Raw genomic sequence first — 17,702 nt, forward strand, 5'->3', positions numbered from 1 at the left:
CGATGTGCGTGCTAGGAGGCGCGGCAGGAAGGGGTGGGGCTTAGGTGCTGCTACCGTTGGCCAGTGCGTCACAACGAATAGCCAATCAAGCAGTCCCTCTCGCGCCTGCGTGGTTTCCAAGGCCCGAGATGCGCCACAGCCCTGAAGGGGGCGGGGGACTCTAAAAGGCGTCCTACTTAGTAGATGGTAAGACTGAGGTTCAGCAGGGGCAGGTATTCCCTCAAGGTCATGCGGTGCTCAAGTGGCCTGTGGTTGACCCAGAGCCAGACATCCTGTTTTCTAGGTTGGGAATCAGATTCATCCAGTCCCTGCTTCGCTTTTGGTGACCTTTCTCTTGTCCAGGATCCCATCCAGAAAGGATCCCGTGTTACGTTTAGTCATGTATCCTTAGTCTCCACTTGGTGACAGTTCCTCAGTCTTTCCTAATCTTTTATGACCTTAATACTTTTGAAGATCAGTGCTGGTTTTGTAGACAAGTCATCAATATGGGTTTGTCCAATGTTTCCTCATGATTAGACTGAAGTTTCTCACTTTTGGCAGGAATCCCACAGAAGTGATGATGTGTCCTTCTCAGTACGTCATATCTGGAGTCACAGGATACTAATGTGTCTCATTATTGGTGATGTTGACTTTGGTTACTTGCTTAAGGCAGTGTCTGCCAGTTTCTCAACTGTTAAGTTCCCCTTTTCCCCTTTGCAATAAGTAGTTTAGGGGGAGATACCTTAAGAGACCATGCAAATACCCTAGCTTTTTTTTTTTAATTTTTTTTTTTTAAGATTTATTTATTTATTTGACAGAGGAGATAGAGCCAGAGAGCACAAGCGGGGTGGGGGTGGGGAGAGGGAGCGGGGCAGAGGGAAAAGGAGAAGCAGGCTCCATCCCAGGATTCTGGGATCTTGACCAAAGCCAAAGGCAGACCCTTAATTGACTGAGCCACCCAGGCGCCCTGCTTTTTTTTTTTAAACATATATTCACCCACTAGTTTTAGTATCCATCCATGGCTCTTGCCAGCAAAAATTACTATGGTGATTTTCTGTTTATTAATTAATTATTAATTGAAATTCTATTGTAAAGATCTGTTCATTCTTCTCTAGTTATGCATTTATTCAAGTATTTATATCACTATGAACTCATGAGCATTTATTTTATTCTGTGGGTTACAATAATTTCTTTTTTTCTTCTTTTTTTTATGTAGGCTTCATGCCCAACATGGGACTTGAACTCACAACCTGAGATCAAGAGTCACATGCTCTATGGACTGAGCCAGCCAGCGCCCCTACAATTAATTCATTACTTACTTTGCTGCCAATTTAGGTTAGCTTCTTTGTTCTTTTAATATGTCTCCATCTTTGGGGCACCTGGGTGGCTCAGTCGGTTAAGTATCCGACTCTTGATTTCAGCTCAGGTCGTGATGTCAGGGTCGTGGGATAGGGCTCCATGCTCAGTAGGGAGTCTGCTTGAGATTCTCTCCCTTTCCCCTCGAAAAAAAAATTTTTTTTTTTTAAATATGTCTTCATCGGGGCGCCTGCAATTGCCTTTGGCTCAGGTCATGATCTCAGGGTCCTGGGATCGAGCCCTGCATCAGGCTCCCTGCTCGGCGGGAAGCCTGCTTCTCCGTCTCCCACTCTGCCTGCTTGTGCTCCCTCTCTCGCTGTCTCTCTCTCTCAAATAAATAAATAAAATCTTAAAAAATATATGTCTTCATCTTTCTCTAAGAACTTCCTTACTTTTAGCACTACAAGATGCTCCATGCTTGGTTTGGAATATCCCTGGAATCAGCTATTTCTCCAAGGAGCCTGGCTCCTTTTCTTGGAGAATGGTCTTGAGAAACTAAGATCTGGCTGCTGGGTGTGCTCACTGCTACTGGGGTATCATTGCTCAGAGATCCTCTCAGCAGTAAGAGTTAGAAAATACTAATATGTATACTAACCAATGCATACACATTTATATTTACTTCTGTATCTGTTCTCTTTTATATACACTGAAAACCATGACTTCATAATGATACAAAGATGCACTTTAAGTGAGGTAATTCAAGTTAAATGCATGAACAAAACGGCAAATAGTACTTGCTCAATAAATGTTAGCAATTATCATTGGTTATTGAGGTCTTATGATGTGTATATGTTATATATTATGCATCTAATTTTTCTAGGTCTCAGTTTATTAACTATGAGTGATCACGGCATCTGCCTCTTAACGTGGTTGACAGCTTGGAAGATACACACATGCCCTTGGGTACATGGAAGACTCTTTAGGAGCCCTGAAATTGGACAAACCTGAGTTCTAATTCCAGCTCTGTCACATCCTGGCTGAGTGGACTTGGGCAAATGGCTTAGCCTTATAAAATCATACAGATTAATTCCTTACAATAAGGCTTGGCCCACTATAAGCCCTCCATAAACTGAGGGTAAAGTATTATTATTCCCAGATTCTGTTGCCTTCATTCATTGAAAAGTTAATGAGGAACAGAATTCTTATATATTTAGTTCAGAAGTTTTAAAAATTGTTCAGTAAACCCTCTAGGCACTTCCTCTGGATGTGGCCCATATTGTGGGGATCCAGAGAGTACTTAGTCCCTGCCTAGCCCTGGAGGATGAAAGGAGACAGGGTCTGACACAGATAATCCCAGTACCAAAGGGGACAATGCAGGGCTATAGAGAGGAGAGATGCAAGCCTGGAGGAACCTGAAGAGTGGGGTATGAGGACTCATTTGGGGGCAAGGAAGCAGGTACATCTGGATGGGGTTTTGGGATAGGATTAGGAGTTTTCTCAGTGCTGACAATCATTCAGGACTGAGAGAATCACAGGAGCAAAGGCAGGATGGTGGGAAAGCACACAGCGTGCATTTGATTTCTGGAAGAATTGTGGAGCTCTGTGAGTCAGGCAGCAGCCAGTGCTGAGGGAAGAGCCTGGGTGGGGAATGCTGGGAACCATGGCTCTTGTCTGCAGACTGCAGCAGAAGAGGCCCAGGCTGGAAAAACCAAGCTTTTCAATGGGTCCCTCGGGTTCTGTTGGGAGCCTGGAAACATTTATGAGGGTCCTGGAAGGGATGAGGGCTTCAAGTCAAGGCTAAAAGGGACTTGGTTGGCCCCGAATGTTTTGTGGAGTGGAGTAGAGACAAGAAAATATTTTTCTCCTTTTTGTGTTCAAGGGAGAGGGTGAAAAGTGATGGGAACACTCAGACTAGTGATGGGGACGTTGTTGGGGGAGGCCCAAGTCTGGGGACTGGAAGCCGCTCTCTGCCACTTTTTTTTTTTTTTTTTTTGACAAAGACACAGCGAGAGAGAGAACACAAGCAGGGGGAGTGGGAGAGGGAGAAGCAGGCTTCCTGCGGAGCAGGGAGCCCGATGCGGGGCTGGAGCCCGATGCGGGGCTGGAGCCTGATGCGGGGCTTGATCCCAGGACCCTAGGATCATGACCTGAGCCGAAGGCAGACGCTTAACGACTGAGCCACCCAGGTTCCACTCTCTGCCACTTTTTAAGTTTTATTTCCTATTTAGTGCTTATCACAGCTGCAGTTAGGTACTTACCTGAATCATTGTGCAATATCCAGCTCCCTAGGTGAAATAAAAGCTCAATAGGGGAAGAGACCTGACCTATATTGTTTTTCATCACTGTGACCTTGAACAAGGCAATTTCTTTGTGCCTCAGTTTCCCTATCTGTAAGATGAGGATAGTCTTACCAAAAAATATGCATCCAAGCTTAAAGAAGGCAAGAAAAGAGAGAGAAAAGGAGCACAGAGCAGGTGAGTCAGAGAAAAAACACACAGGAAGTCAAATTTAAGTCCAAATAGGTCCATAATTATATTAAATGTAAATAGGCCAAATGCCCCAGTTAAAAGACAAAAATGGGCAGACTAGATCAAAAAGCAAAACTCAATTCTGTGCTGCTTACAAAGGACACACATACAATGTAAGGATACAGAGAGATGGAAGGTAAAGGTTGCAAAAGGATGGTGCATTTAAAAAATGAGCCAAGGGACGCCTGGGTGGCTCAGTCAGTTGGGCATCTGCCTTTGGCTGGGGTCATGGTCCTGGGTGTCCTGGGATCGAGTTCCGTGTTGGGCTCCTTGCTCAGCAGGGAGCCTGCTTCTCCCTCTGCCTGCTGCCCCCCCGCTTGTGCGCTCTCTCTCTCTCTGACAAATAAATAAATATAATCTTTAAAAAAATGAGCCAATGGGGCGCTGGGGTGGCTCAGCCGTTAAGCGTCTGCCTTCAGCTCAGGTCATGATCCTAGGGTCCTGGGATCGAGCCCCACATCGGGCTCCCTGCTCAGTGGGGAGTCTGCCTCTCCCTCTCCCACTCCCCCTGCTTGTGTTCCTGTTCTCGCTAACTCTCTCTCTGTCAAATAAATAAATAAAATCTTTAAAAAAATAAAAAAAATAAGAATAAAAAAATGAGCCAAAAGAGAACAGATGTGCCATCTTAATATCAGACAAAGTCCATCCAAGGCAAGAAACATTGAAATAAAGAGGAGCACATCATAACAATAAAAAGTCTAGTTCACCAGGAAACTGACAATCACAATACCATGCAGTCAATGACATGGTCTCCAAATATCAGAGCATTTGTTTCATAAGGCTGATGCGAGGATTAAATACATGTGAATGTTTGCCTTCACCTCTGATGAGTGTCAGCTATTACTATTAGTGTTGCAATAGTTGCTGTTATCAGTTTGTATTTAACTTATTTACTTATTAGTATCATTGTTATTATAGTTCTTCCAGCCCTTATAACAGAGGTGGGGCTGGATTGGTAAGAGACTCCACTGTGCAGATGAAAACACTGAGGTTCAGAGATGGACAGGGAGTAGTCCAAGTCCCTCAGAACCAGCACTGGCCCAGGGGTTATTTGATGTTCTTTCCCAGGATATTTCTCACATATCTTCACCAGCCTAGCACCTCTCTGGCTGGCTAGCCTGCCTTCCTTCCAACCACAGTGATTTCCCTGAATTCCCCCCACCTCCTCTCCTTTTGTGCCAGTCACTGTGTAGGCTCCAGTGTTCAAACAATGACAAACAGACCCTTCCCAGACTATGGGGTTTTTCCAATCTAGTGGGCAAAGCAGAGGTAAGTCAAATAATGGCACAGACATAAAATCAGTTATGAAGTGAAGGTTCATCAAGCTAAAAGGACAGCCAATCAGGCTTTGCCTTGGGGAGGTCAGGGAGAGCTTCCTGTAGGAGGTGACCTTGGAAGGAGCACCAATCTGAAAAGTTAGTTACTTCCAAAACCAGTTACCTACTCCAGTGTTAGCTACCTCCAATAGGCAGTGACTCATTCATTCATTCATTCATTCATTCATTCATTCATTCATTCATTCATTCAATTATTCATTTATTGAACTCCCATACCGTAGGTGCTAGGCATCACTCAAGGATGCAGTGGGGACAAAACAGGCAAAATTCTTTCCAGGATGGAGCAGAGTGGGATGAAGGGAGAGAAGCAAAAGAATGAACGAGATCATTCTGTAAATGGGTAACTCCTGGGAAGGAAATAAAATAGAAAGAGGGAAGAGTAAGTGTCCCCCCCTTTTCAAAACAAGATCCATAAAAACCCAACTAATCGAAGCTGCCACCTTCTCCCGAGGCCATGGGTACCTTATCACCCTCTGGCAGAGGGTGCAGGGAGGAGAAACTCTTTCCAGCAGCCCTGCTTGCTCAGTCGCTCACCTAACCATTAATTGAGTTTCTTCTCTATGCAAAAGACAACCTTTCGGGGATTAGACCGACCACTCGAGGGGCGGGGGTTCTGTGTGCCCTTGGGTGATCGCTTCCCCTCGAGACCTTGGGTCCACATCTTTAATTAGGGCTTAAGGGTGGGTTATCCAGCAGTCCCAGAGCTGCACTGACGGTCAAGTCTGAGCTCCTTAAGGAAATACCTTTTAGGGCTGTCCTCCCCAAAGCCCCCCAAGGTGAGAGTGCGTGGACGGGAGTGTTTATCCCCATTTCGCAGATAAGCAAGGTGAAGCTCACACGGGAACGGTGAGTCCCGATAGGCAGCGCGGCGCGGATTGGCGAAGAGACTCCAGTCCGAGACCCCGGCCCCTGCCCCGGCTTCCGCCCCCGCCCCCCTCCCCGCTCCCGCCCCCGCTCCCGCCCCCGCTCCGGGTGGCGCTGCAGCTTCTGCCCCTTTAAGAACGCCCCGCGGAAACAAGCAGGAAGGGGGTGGTGCTTGTTCCCGAGACGGAGTGTGCACGGACCAATGGCTGCTGCAGTCGCAGGAGCGGCGGCCAATTGGCGTGCTGGGGGCGGGGCCGGGCTCCCGAGCCTGGTTCCCGAGGCGCGGCGGCCGCGGCTGGGGGCGGGGAGGGGGGCGCAGGACCCCAGGCGGGGGTCCCGGAGCCGGAGGCACGTGTCCCGGGGCGCCGGCAGGGTTGCGCCGGCTAGGGGCGCTGCCCAGGCCTGGGCTGGTCTGGGTGCTGGGTCGATGGGGGCTGGGGCCAATGGGCGGGGCCAAGGGCCGCGGGGGGAGGCGAGCCCGGGGGCGCGGAGGGTCGGAGTGCTAGAGGGGGCGCGGCCGAGCGCGGGCGGCCGGGGGTGGGAACCAAAGGGGACTGAGGGGAGTGGGTGGGGGCGGTGCTGGCAGAGAAGTGCAGGGCCGGGGGCCCCGAGGGGTGCGGGGGGTCGGGGGCCCCAGACTGGCGGCGTCAGACAGGCATGAGGCGTTGGGGGCCTGGGTGGGAGGTTGACGGAGAGCCAGCCCGGGGCGGGGGGGCGTCTGGAGGGCGTAGGGTGTTAGGCGATCGGGAGAGGGGCGTCTGGGGACATCAGGGTGTTTACGGGTCGACTGAGTGGCTGTGGGGGGAGCTGGCCCGGGCTGGGGGCGGTAGTTGGGGGAGGGGGGAGGGGGAGTTATGCGGGCGCAGGGGATTGTGGGGGTGGGGGCTGGGAGGGTCTCAGAAAATGGGGCCGGAGCCCGGAAGGAGCAGGCAGGTGAGGGTTAGGGAGGAGATGCTGTGGGTTAGAATGAAGGCCAGGTTCTACCACCTCCGAGCTTGGGTCCTGGGGCGGGGGGCGGGGGGGGGGGCAGTTGTTCAAGCCAGAGGAGGAGGCTGTAGAATGCTATAGGGGTCTTGACCACTCCTGTAAAGGAGGCTACTTTGAGAACGTGATCAGGAGGCTTGAGGAGAGGAGAAAGGGCTCCCAGGGAAGGCTTTAGGCCAGGGTCCTTGGTGTTGGGGAGTGGTATTAGATTCAGGGTATGGGAAGAAAAGCCTTGGGATTTCTAGTGGCAACCCTTAGGAGAAGGGGCAGCTGGAGATAGGGAGTCCTGTTAAAGATTCAATTCCCTTTGGGCTCTAAAAATAGATTTCCTGAGACTTCAGTCACCCTAAAAAAAATCCTAGCACCCCCTCTGGGCATTTAATCTGATAAAGCCCCAGGTTCAAATTCTGTCTGTGGAGTTGCCTTGCTATGTGACCTTGGCAAATAGCTTTGCCCCTCTGGGCCTCAATTTCCTTTTCTGTAAAATATGGAGGGGGGATGTTTCCTACTTCTCTGGGTATTTGTAAAAACTAAAAAAATAATTAGCTGTAAAACAGTTTACATTGTTTGAAACTGACTGAGCCCCAGGGTTTGATGTGTGGGGCAAGCCTGGGTTGTTCTTTACCCCCTGTGTAGATGAGGAAATTAAGGCCTGGTGCCCCTAAGTCACACAGCAGGTGATAGGCTGTGTGGTGAATGGATGCAGAGGAGAATTTGAGGGTGGGATTCTTACCCCATCCATTCCCCCTACCAGGGCCAATTCCCGTCCCCCCAGCAGCATGGCATCCTGTGCTGAGCCCTCTGCCTCAGGGCTTGAGCCCACTGCCCCACCGCCTGCTGGGGTCCCACCACTTGAGGACTTCGAGGTGCTGGATGGGGTGGAAGACGCAGAGGGAGAGGAGGAGGAGGAAGAGGAGGAAGAAGACCTGAGTGAGCTGCCACCACTTGAAGACGTGGGGCAGCCTCCACTGGAGGAGGCTGAGCAGCCTGGGGCCCTGGCCCGAGAGTTCCTGGCCGCCATGGAGCCTGAGCCCGAGCCCGCCCCGGCCCCGGATGAGTGGCTGGACATCCTGGGTAAGGAGTCGGGGTGGCTTGGGTTGACCCACACGGCCGGGACAGCTCAGGTTCAGGAATGACGTTGGCCTAGGCCCTCTTCTCCGCTGAGCCTCATTTCCCCCTTTCTGCTATGCAGTAGGTTGGAAGTAAAACATGTAACCACGGTGATCGCCCGCCACAGGCAACTGGTTGAGACACTTCATATCTTTCATTGTCACATGCACACGCACACGCACGTCGTGTTATGTCCCTGTTTCCCAGAGCTGCTAAGAGCAGCTCAGAGAGGCTGAGTCACCTGCCCAGGGCCACACAGCCAGTATGCCAGGTGCTGGCAGCTCCTAACCCCCACTATTGCTTTTTTGGCGTTTGTTTGACAAGTGCCTGTCCCCTGAAAATGTGTTCAGGGGTCAAATAGGTCTGGAGAACATCCCATTTTGTTCAGTCCTCTGGCTCATAGCATGCATTAGCATTGTGACTGTTCAGAGAAGTCCTGCAAGAAAGAAACTAGGGGAATCCACACACGTGCCCCACCATGTACCCCATGATAGCGACTCTGGAAACTAAAGAAACATATTGCTACTGCTACTGTTATCTAGTATGTTAAATAACGTTAGTATCTGCTAATAAATGTGGTAGTGAAACGTCATTAATCAGATCACGGATACTGATATTGAAGCAATAGTTATCAAGTAATCCTGATTTGATAATGCAGAATTGTTACTATTATCATCTTTGCTGTTGATAGAAATGTTACTTCTTTTTTTTTTTTTTTAAGATTTCATTTATTTATTTGAGAGAGAGAATGAAATAGACAGAGAGCCTGAGAGGGGGAGGGTCAGAGGGAGAAGCAGACTCCCTGCTGAGCAGGGAGCCTGATGCGGGACTCGATCCGGGGACTTCAGGATCACGACCTGAGCCGAAGGCAGTCGCTTAACCAACTGAGCCACCCAGGTGCCCCGAAACGTTACTTCTAAAAATAACACCAGGTTGGGGTGCCTGGGCGGCTCAGTTGGTTAAGTGTCTGCCTTTAGCTCAGGTCATGATTTCAGGATCCTGGGATTGAGTCCCGCATCGGGCTGTCTGCTTCTCCCTCTCCATCTGCCTCTTCCCCAGCTCATGCTCTTTCTCATTCTCTCTCTCTCAAATAAATAAATATAATATTAAAAAAATAAAAATAATACTAGATAATATATACTGAGCACCGGATGTGTGCCAGGCCTGTGCATCATATTTGAGCCTCACAACAACCCTGTGATGTAATTCTTACCATATCCCCATCTTTTTTAAAATTTTTTTTATTTTTATTTTTATTTTTTTTTAAAGATTTTATTTATTTATTTGAGAGAGAGAGAATGAGAGACAGAGAGCATGAGAAGGAGGAGGGTCAGAGGGAGAAGCAGACTCCCTGCCAAGCAGGGAGCCCGATACGGGACTCGATCCCGGGACTCCAGGATCATGACCTGAGCCGAAGGCAGTCGCTTAACCAACTGAGCCACCCAGGCGCCCCCCCATCTTTTTTTTTTAAAGATTTTATTTATTTGAGAGAGAGCAAGCGCCCGATAGGGGAGAGGGTCAGAGGGAAAAGCAGGTAAGGGGCTCGATCCCGGGACTCCGGGATCATGACCCAGGCCCAAGGCAGATGCTTAACCAACTGAGCCACCCAGGTGCTGCACCATATCCCCATCTTATAGATGAGGGAACTGAGGCACAGAGAAGTGGAGGTGCTTGCCCAACAGACAGCTTCCTTTGCTGTATTAGAATTTGGGAAGCTCTTCTTTACTGATATTAAAAGCTGCCCTGCTTCCTCTCTGAGCACGAACCTGACTCCATTTATATTTGAGCCAGCCGTTTTCTGAGGTCAGAATTTGGGCTTCTGAACAAGGAAACTGAGGCCTTGAGAGGGTACGTGATTTGCCCAGAGTCTCCCGCGATAAATGGCAGTGCCTGGTTATAACCCTACCAGCACATCCACCATCCGTGCCCAGAAACTTAGAGACACAGGGTTTCCTAGGGAACCACTGATCTGAGACTGGATATGAGGCATGTACAAGTTGGGGAACAGTACAGAAATTTGGAACATTCTAGAATATTCCAGAATATTTATAGATATTTCCCTGTCCCTCACCTTTAGTCAAAGGTCCACTCGGAATTATGGTATATTCCAAACTGGTGGAATAATATGGAATCCAGGTAAATGTCGGGAATATGGATGACTGCAGTCATAGTCTGATGGGCCTCACAGGTGTAAGCCCTCAATTGCCTCAGTGGTGGTCATGGGATGACAGTGGCTCTTTTTGTTGTGGGGGTTCCTTGAGTGGATTTGTGAGGGTGCTGGGCCTCATGGCTGCTCAGTAGCTGTTGGCCGTGGCCATTTGGCCGTTCCTGTGATTGCTTGGGGGCTGGAGGAAAACATGGGCTGTGGGCCCATCAGGGGGACTATTGCTTATAGGCCCTCTGGCTGCTTAACTTTGAAATGCGATGTGGTGCTTCGGTAGGGACACCTGGTGTCACAGATACTCTGTTAATCAAGCAAACTGCTCACTCGGTGTCACCAGGGTTCTCCCTGATGACCCCATTTCATGGCGAGGTAAATTGAGGCTCAAATGTTGAAGGGCTGAATTGGAACCTGGAGAGGGAGTGGAGGGTGGCTCCAGAGTCTCTTGCTTGGGCATCCCTGCCAGCCTGATTCTGCTGGGCAGGATGATTTTCTTAGGTTTTTGCCCTGATTGAGTCTTAATTTTCTTTCTTTTTTTTTTTTTTAAGATTTTATTTATTTGTCAGAGAAGGGGAGGGTGTATGTGCAATAAGGGGGAGTGGCAGGCAGAGGGAGAAGCAGGCTCCCTGCTGAGCAAGGAGCCCAATGTGGGACTCGATCCCAGGACCCCAGGATCATGACCTGAGCCGAAGGCAGACGCTTAACCGACTAAGCCACGCAGGCGTCCCAAGTCTTAATTTTCTTGACATAATGGTCAGACGGGCCATTATCGTCACTCCTCAAATTGATCCTTTCATGCCTAGTGTCCAGACAGGGACAGTCCCAGGGGCATGGGATCACTTACCCAGTAAGTGGCAGAACAGCTGTTTGAGGCTCAGCTGGGTGCTGGGAGAGGGGTGCTTGGGGAGCAGGCACCCATCTGACCTGCCCAGTGACAGGCTGCTTGTCCCTGGTCCCCGGCAGGGAACGGGCTGTTACGGAAGAAGACGCTGGTCCCAGGCCCACCCGGCTCAAGCCGCCCAGCTAAAGGCCAGGTAGTCACTGTGCAGCTGCAGACCTCGCTGGAGAATGGCACTCGGGTGCAGGAAGAGCCAGAGCTGGTGTTCACCCTGGGTGACTGCGACGTCATCCAGGTGGGAGGGCGCGAGGGGCCTGGCAGCTGGCCTGGGGCTGACTGGAGGAGGCCTGTTGGGGTGGAGGGGAGGTGGTGGTGGCTGGAGGGCAGGGGCTGGGCGGGGGGGTAAGGTGGTGGTGGGGTCAGAGCGGGCATGGCATTGCTCCTCGATACCTGAGCCTGCCTGACCATCTTGCCCCACATACCCAGGCCCTGGATCTCAGCGTTCCGCTCATGGATGTGGGGGAGACAGCTATGGTCACTGCTGATTCCAAGTACTGCTATGGCCCCCAGGGCAGGTGAGAACCTGTTACCAGCAGGGTCCCCACGAGGGACCCCTTTGCTTACCAATTTTATAGAAAAAGAAACTGAGACTTAGGGACGGGAAGTCACTCACCAAGTCAGGTAGCTCATGGGTGGCAAGGTACTTCCCTTCCGTTTTACAGAGGAGGGGGTGACAGTGGGGCCAGCTCCCAAGTCTTGAGCCTCCCCCCCACCCCCACCCCCGCTCCCTAGCCAACCCAGCGTGTCTAGGGTTCATTCATGGTGGTCGCTGGGTCTGAGTGCTGCTCTTGCCCCATCCCCCAGCAGGAGCCCATACATCCCCCCACACGCGGCCCTGTGCCTGGAGGTGACCCTGAAGACTGCCGTGGATGGGCCTGACCTGGAAATGCTCACAGGGCAGGAGCGTGTGGCTCTGGCCAACCGGAAGCGGGAGTGTGGCAATGCCCACTACCAGCGAGCCGACTTCGTGTTGGCTGCCAATTCCTACGACCTCGCCATCAAGGCCATCACCTCTAGCGCCAAAGGTGACTGCCAAGTCAAATGTGCCGGCCCCTGCAAAGGCATCCACTAGTGCCAGAAACATCCAGCCACAGAGGGACTCAGACTCAGAATGTTCTAGAATATTCCAGAATATGGATAGATTTTCAACTATTCCTACCTTTAGGCTAGAGTCCACTGTAGAGTTATGGTGTGTCCCCGATCAACGGAATGTTACAGAACGCAGGTAGATGTTGGAATGTGGGTGACCATAGACCATGTCAATCCATGTGCCCTGTGGTTAAGCCTTCGCATTGCTTAGGCTCCATCTTACAGACTACTTAGGAGTGCCCTGAGGATGGGCTGGTCTTGGCCTGTGTTAGAGATAGGGAAACTGAGACCAGAGAGGCTTGAGGTCCTCTGAGGAATAGATACGGTGGAGGCCCCGCCCCTGGGAATTTAGAGCCCCTCTCTCTCTCCAGTCTCTTGGGACCGGGGTACTCAGAGGCCCTCCCCACCCAGTCTCCTCTGCCACCAGGTACAGAGGGAGTGGGCCTTGGCCTGGGTCACACAGTGTGTGGGGCGCCTTTCCCTGGGTTAGAAGGTGGCCGGCCCTCTACAGATGGGCGGCTGTGGGGTGCTGGCGGCATGGTAACCACGGCCACGGTTGAGCGCCATCCCCCCACAGTGGACATGACATTCGAGGAGGAGGAGCAGCTCCTGCAGCTGAAGGTGAAATGTCTGAACAACCTGGCAGCCTCACAGCTGAAGCTGGACCACTACCGCGCCGCTCTGCGCTCCTGCAGCCTCGTGCTGGAGCACCAGCCCGACAACATCAAGGCTCTCTTTCGCAAGGGCAAGGTGAGCTGCGGGCTGCAGGTGGACGGACCACAAGCCGTGGGCAGATGGTATGCATAAGCTACAGGTGGGCAGGCTAATTCCCCTCAGCCAGTGCAGCGGGGCTGGTTCCAAACTCTGGATTTGAGACGGGCATGGGCATCAACCAGCCAAGCTCTCTGGGGTACAGGTGGGGAAACTGAGTCCCAGACAGGTGCTGGGGTGTGGTCTGGATCATAGCAATTCATTGACTGAGGCCAGACTTGATCCCTAGGTCTTAGGTTCCCTCTTATCCCTGACATTGCTCTGTGGCCCTTTGGTGACTGCTCCTTGCATATAACCAACCCTCCACGGTTCACATGTCCCTCGGAGTAAAAAGCCAAGTCCTCATTGCAGCCCTTGGGGCTCTGAGTCATCTGGTCCTCCCGCCATCACCTTCCACCTCTCCTCTTCCTTCTCTCCATCCTGCTCAGCTTCCTCACTGCTTGCTGCCCAGGTCAGGGCTGTTCCCATCCTAGGGACATTGCACAGGCTTGCCCTCTGCCTGAAACTTTCACACCCCAGACTCCCCTCCCCTCCCCCCATGGGTCCCTCTTTCACCTCCTTCAGATCTTTGCTCTGATGTCATCTCCTCAGGAAGCTCTCCCTGCCACACCCACCTGACCCCCTGCCCTGTCTTCATGTTTTCCGTGTTGCTGTCAGCACAGGCAGGTGTCATTGTGGCTGTTATGTCCCTTACTAGAAGCTGGAGATTTTGTCTCTTTCACTCCCTGGTAAATCTCTGGCCCTGCAAACAGGGCCAGGTACACAGTGGGTGCCCAGTAAGTGCTATGGAATGTAGGGATGAATTTGGCTTGTGTAGACTTGATTGTAATTGCTTTTGCCCCCATCTCTGTTCATCCCCACCCTTGTGTGTGTGTGTTCGCGTGTGCCGTATGTGTGTGTTGGGGAGAGAGGTTCAGCACCTTTTAGCAGTAAACTGAGGATGAGACAGAAGCAAATGGCGGGTCACATAGCCTGTTTATGAGAAGCATGAACAGGGCCTCCCTCCAACCAGCATTTTTTCAGCACTTGTATGTAGGGTTCTGTGTAGAAGCTTGGGAAGAAGATGCTGTCTATTTTTTAGGGGTCTATAATCCCGTTGGGGGCGGTGGGTTTGTCTGCTCATGTAGTCTCACACACGTTTATATCTGCTGGTTGTAGGCGACAGAAACCTATTCAAACATATTCAAGCAAGAGGAGGAATTAATAACTTGTGGAACTGCCAAGTATGGGAGGTTGGCTTCAGGCATGGCTGGATCCAGGCGTTAGCAATGTTGTAGGGATGCTGTGCCTGTCTGCTGTGGGTTTTCCCCTCAGGGTGACCAAGATGCTTCTTCCTTTTCCCTCAGAAGTTCAAGGCTGGGGTGCCTGGGTGGCTCAGTCATTAAGCGTCTGCCTTTGGCTCAGGTCATGATCCCAGGGTCCTGGATCGAGCCCCGCATCGGGCTCCCTGCTCAGCAGGAAGCCTGCTTCTCCCTCTCCCACTCTGCCTGCTTGTGTTCCCTCTTTTGCTGTGTCTCTCTCTGTCAAATAAATAAATAAAATCTTAAAAAAAAAAAGTTCAAGGCTTCCATCCTCCCCATTTAGTATCTGGTCTCTCAGTGATACCAGCATAGTTCAGATGGATCTCATTGGCTGGCTCTGAATCATTCACTGTAGTCAAAGCTTTGGAAATGCTCATTTGGCTTCTTGAGCCAGTTAGGGTAGCAAGGGAGGAGGTGAGGCCAGCACCTAGGTTTCCTGCAAAGTCTGAGACAGATATGCAGCGGAGGGAGCAGACTTGGACACTGAGCCTAGTGGGGCGCTTATGTAGTCTGAGGGCTCGGGAACAGTATAAAGGTGGCTGGATCCCTGGGGTGATTGTTGGTGATAGATTTGGGACTGGTCGGGGTGGCCAGGAGCCTGGCAGGGCTGGGCGTTTTGAAGAAGATCCTGGTGCATTGTAGTTCCAGAGTGATGCCATCCATTTCCTCCCACAGGTGCTGGCCCAGCAAGGGGAATACAGTGAGGCCATCCCCATTCTGAGGGCAGCCCTGAAGCTGGAACCTTCCAACAAGGTGAGCAGAAAGGAGGCAACCTTGGGACTTGCCCTGCCCGCCTTTCTGGGAAGTCATCCTGTGATCTTTGCCTTGTCCTTCTTGCTGTGGCTCTTCCTATCATGTTCCAGCCTGGGCAGTGACAGGGAGGGGCTGGGTGGCTGAAGAGTCCCAGCCAGCTTGCTGAGACCCTCATGACCCCTGCATAGGTGGTCTGGGCTCACCCCTCCCCCACAGGGATCCCAGAGGCCAAGGGTGCCACCAACGTGGCCAGGTCAGTGTCCTCAGCTTTTCCACCAAAATCTTCCTCTCTCCTGGCCACCTTGTGCTCTTCCCCATCCACTGGTTACCTAGGGGGATAGAGATGGCAGCCCCCACTTTGCTGATGCCCAGAGAGGGGCAGATGGAACTTTTGTGTCCCAGTGGCCCTAACCCCAAAGTGACCAGGGGCCCCAGAAGGGCAGAGCATCAGAAATGATGGTCAGGTTTGCTGCTGCCGCTGCGTGTTCTTAGCCCAACTGACACCCACCTCTTGCAGACGATCCACGCAGAGCTTTCGAAACTGGTGAAGAAGCACGCGGCCCAGAGGAGCACAGAGACCGCCCTGTACCGGAAAATGCTGGGGAACCCCAGCCGGCTACCTGCCAAGTGTCCTGGCAAGGGTGCCTGGGTGAGCTGGGGCTGGCAGGCACAGGGATGCAACCAGAGGAGGGGCAGGGGCTAAGGGCGGGGCATGCCACCCAGGAGTTTCTTCATTTTGCAAGCATTGATGTCCCCGTCAGCTGGGCTGTGTTGGACCATGTTGGGGACACAGAGAAGCCTCAGCCCTGTGCAACCAGGGCTAGAGCAGAAGATGGAACACAACCTGGAGGGCTCAGGGTGGGGAGTGATAGCTCTTTCAGAGGGGAAGGGGAGGTGTTCTAGAACAGAGGACACTTGGCTTGAGTTTTGATGTATGAATAGGAGTTTGCCAGAAGGTGGGAAAGGCATTGTCAGGCAGTGGTTTGCTGGGAGGCCTGTTTGGGCCATGTTGGTAGCTGAAGCCCACAGTATCGGTCTTGACCGCCCTCCAGCCTTCTCTTCCCTCCCCTTTATCCACAGTCCATCCCCTGGAAGTGGCTGTTCGGGGCAACTGCTGTTGCCCTGGGGGGCGTGGCTCTCTCTGTGGTCATCGCTGCCAGGAACTGACCACCCAGGTGGCCACCACCCCCTCGCACACCATGGACCCCACCCCGCGCTCCCTAACTTCCCCAGGCTCCCTGTCCACTGCCCTGTCTGATCGAGCCCCCTCCTCTGGGGCAGGAGCAGTGAGGTGTGGGGGCCACGTGGCCCCAGTGAGCCAGGAGGGACTATGGCCCTATAGGAGGAAAGTGAGGCAGGGCCCGGGCTCCATGTCCAGCCCGGAGGGAGGGGGCCCTCATTCCTCCAGACCCAATTCCCATTCCCACCCCCACCCCCTTGGGTTAGGTCTCAACAGAGGCCGGCCTCAGTTTCTCCTTCCCAACAGGCCTGGGGGCAGCCCTTCCCCAACCCAGTCCCTTTCCAAGCGTCAACCCCCACCCACACCGCCTGCTGCCCTCTGTCCAGGTTCTCCCTCCCACCCCTCCAGTGAAATAAAGCCTCCTACCCCGCACTCTGCCGCCTCCAGTCCCTTCTTCCACTGTCACTTGGGGCTGGGCCAGAGACAACCTGTGTTATATCCAGGGTCATGCAGGACTAGAGCGGGGGGGTGTCTCCTCCCAGGCCACGGCAGACCTGCTTTACAAAGGGGGCAACAGAGGCCTGGAGAAGTGGGGCGATGCGTTCAGGGTATACAGCTGGGCTCTGCAGGGGTTCACACCCAGTTATGCTGGTTACTCTACTTCTCTTGTCTCTGTTGCCCCATCTGCGGATCCTGACAGGATCTAACTGGGGACAGTGCTGAGACCTGAGCGACCCCAGGGGGCTGGCTGTACGGCAAGCAGACAGCCCCATGTCTGGGTAACAGCATAGCCAGTGCAAAGGCCCTGGAGCAGGATTGAGCCCGGGATGTTCAAAGTTGAGAAAAGTGTGTGGTCAGCAGAACTGGACCCTGTGGGGCCTCAGGGACTATGGGGAGGGGTTAGGCTTGATTCTGGGAGTTCCTCTTGATCTCCTTTACTTCTTCCCCCAACCTGGGGCTGTAGGAGCTTCTCCCTTAAATGCTGCCCATGATCACAGCCAGAACAGGCAGAGCCCGTGGCCAGGCCTCTGCCAGCACAGCACCTGAAACCCTTCTCTTGGCTTCATCCTGCCTCCGGGAGAGGAGATCTCCAGGAATAGATCACCACCACAAGTATCTGTCCTGCACCTGTCCCCTAACAGCCGCGGGAGGGAAAGCCACTGGCCAGAGCCAGCCAGCAGAAGGTAGCCGTTAGGCCTTGACCTTGCCTGCTCCAGGCCCCTGCTCTGTGAGCCACCTGGATGACTCTCTGGGCACAGATCTGTGGGTGGCTTGAACCTGCTCCTTTCCACCATTCAGCCCTCTTAAGCTTATACTTTGTACTCAGACAGTGGGGGGCTTTGTGGGTGGTGCTGCGGTACGAGCTATGGGTTGGCCAGGCCTGGGGGGCCAGAGTCCTAGGTAGGACACCCCCTCTTTCCCTGGTCTTGCTGACCTCAGGCTGGAAAGCT

The 17,702-nt window shown here is 52.5% G+C and overlaps 1 protein-coding gene across 3 annotated transcripts; it reads left to right on the top strand.

Annotated features, from left to right (window-relative positions):
* Positions 1–6,263: 6,263 nt before the first annotated feature.
* FKBP8 (FKBP prolyl isomerase 8) lies at positions 6,264–16,683 on the top strand. Of its 3 annotated transcripts, none has more exons than XM_034996757.1 (9): positions 6,264–6,331; positions 7,743–8,062; positions 11,223–11,392; positions 11,584–11,672; positions 11,962–12,182; positions 12,824–12,996; positions 14,994–15,071; positions 15,589–15,720; positions 16,152–16,683. In XM_034996757.1, exons 2-9 carry the CDS (start codon positions 7,768–7,770, stop codon positions 16,236–16,238), a joined length of 1,245 nt encoding a protein of 414 aa, XP_034852648.1. In that variant the 5' UTR covers positions 6,264–6,331; positions 7,743–7,767; the 3' UTR covers positions 16,239–16,683. The 3 variants fall into 3 exon arrangements, with proteins under 3 accessions (XP_034852648.1, XP_034852647.1, XP_034852649.1); XM_034996756.1 differs by having other exon boundaries at positions 6,265–6,352; XM_034996758.1 differs by having other exon boundaries at positions 6,265–6,352; positions 11,965–12,182.
* The last annotated feature ends 1,019 nt before the right edge of the window (positions 16,684–17,702 follow it).

Source organism: Mirounga leonina, unplaced genomic scaffold (genome assembly GCF_011800145.1).
Source record: "Mirounga leonina isolate KUSES-001 unplaced genomic scaffold, KU_Mleo_1.0 Mir_94, whole genome shotgun sequence".
NCBI lineage: Eukaryota > Metazoa > Chordata > Mammalia > Carnivora > Phocidae > Mirounga > Mirounga leonina.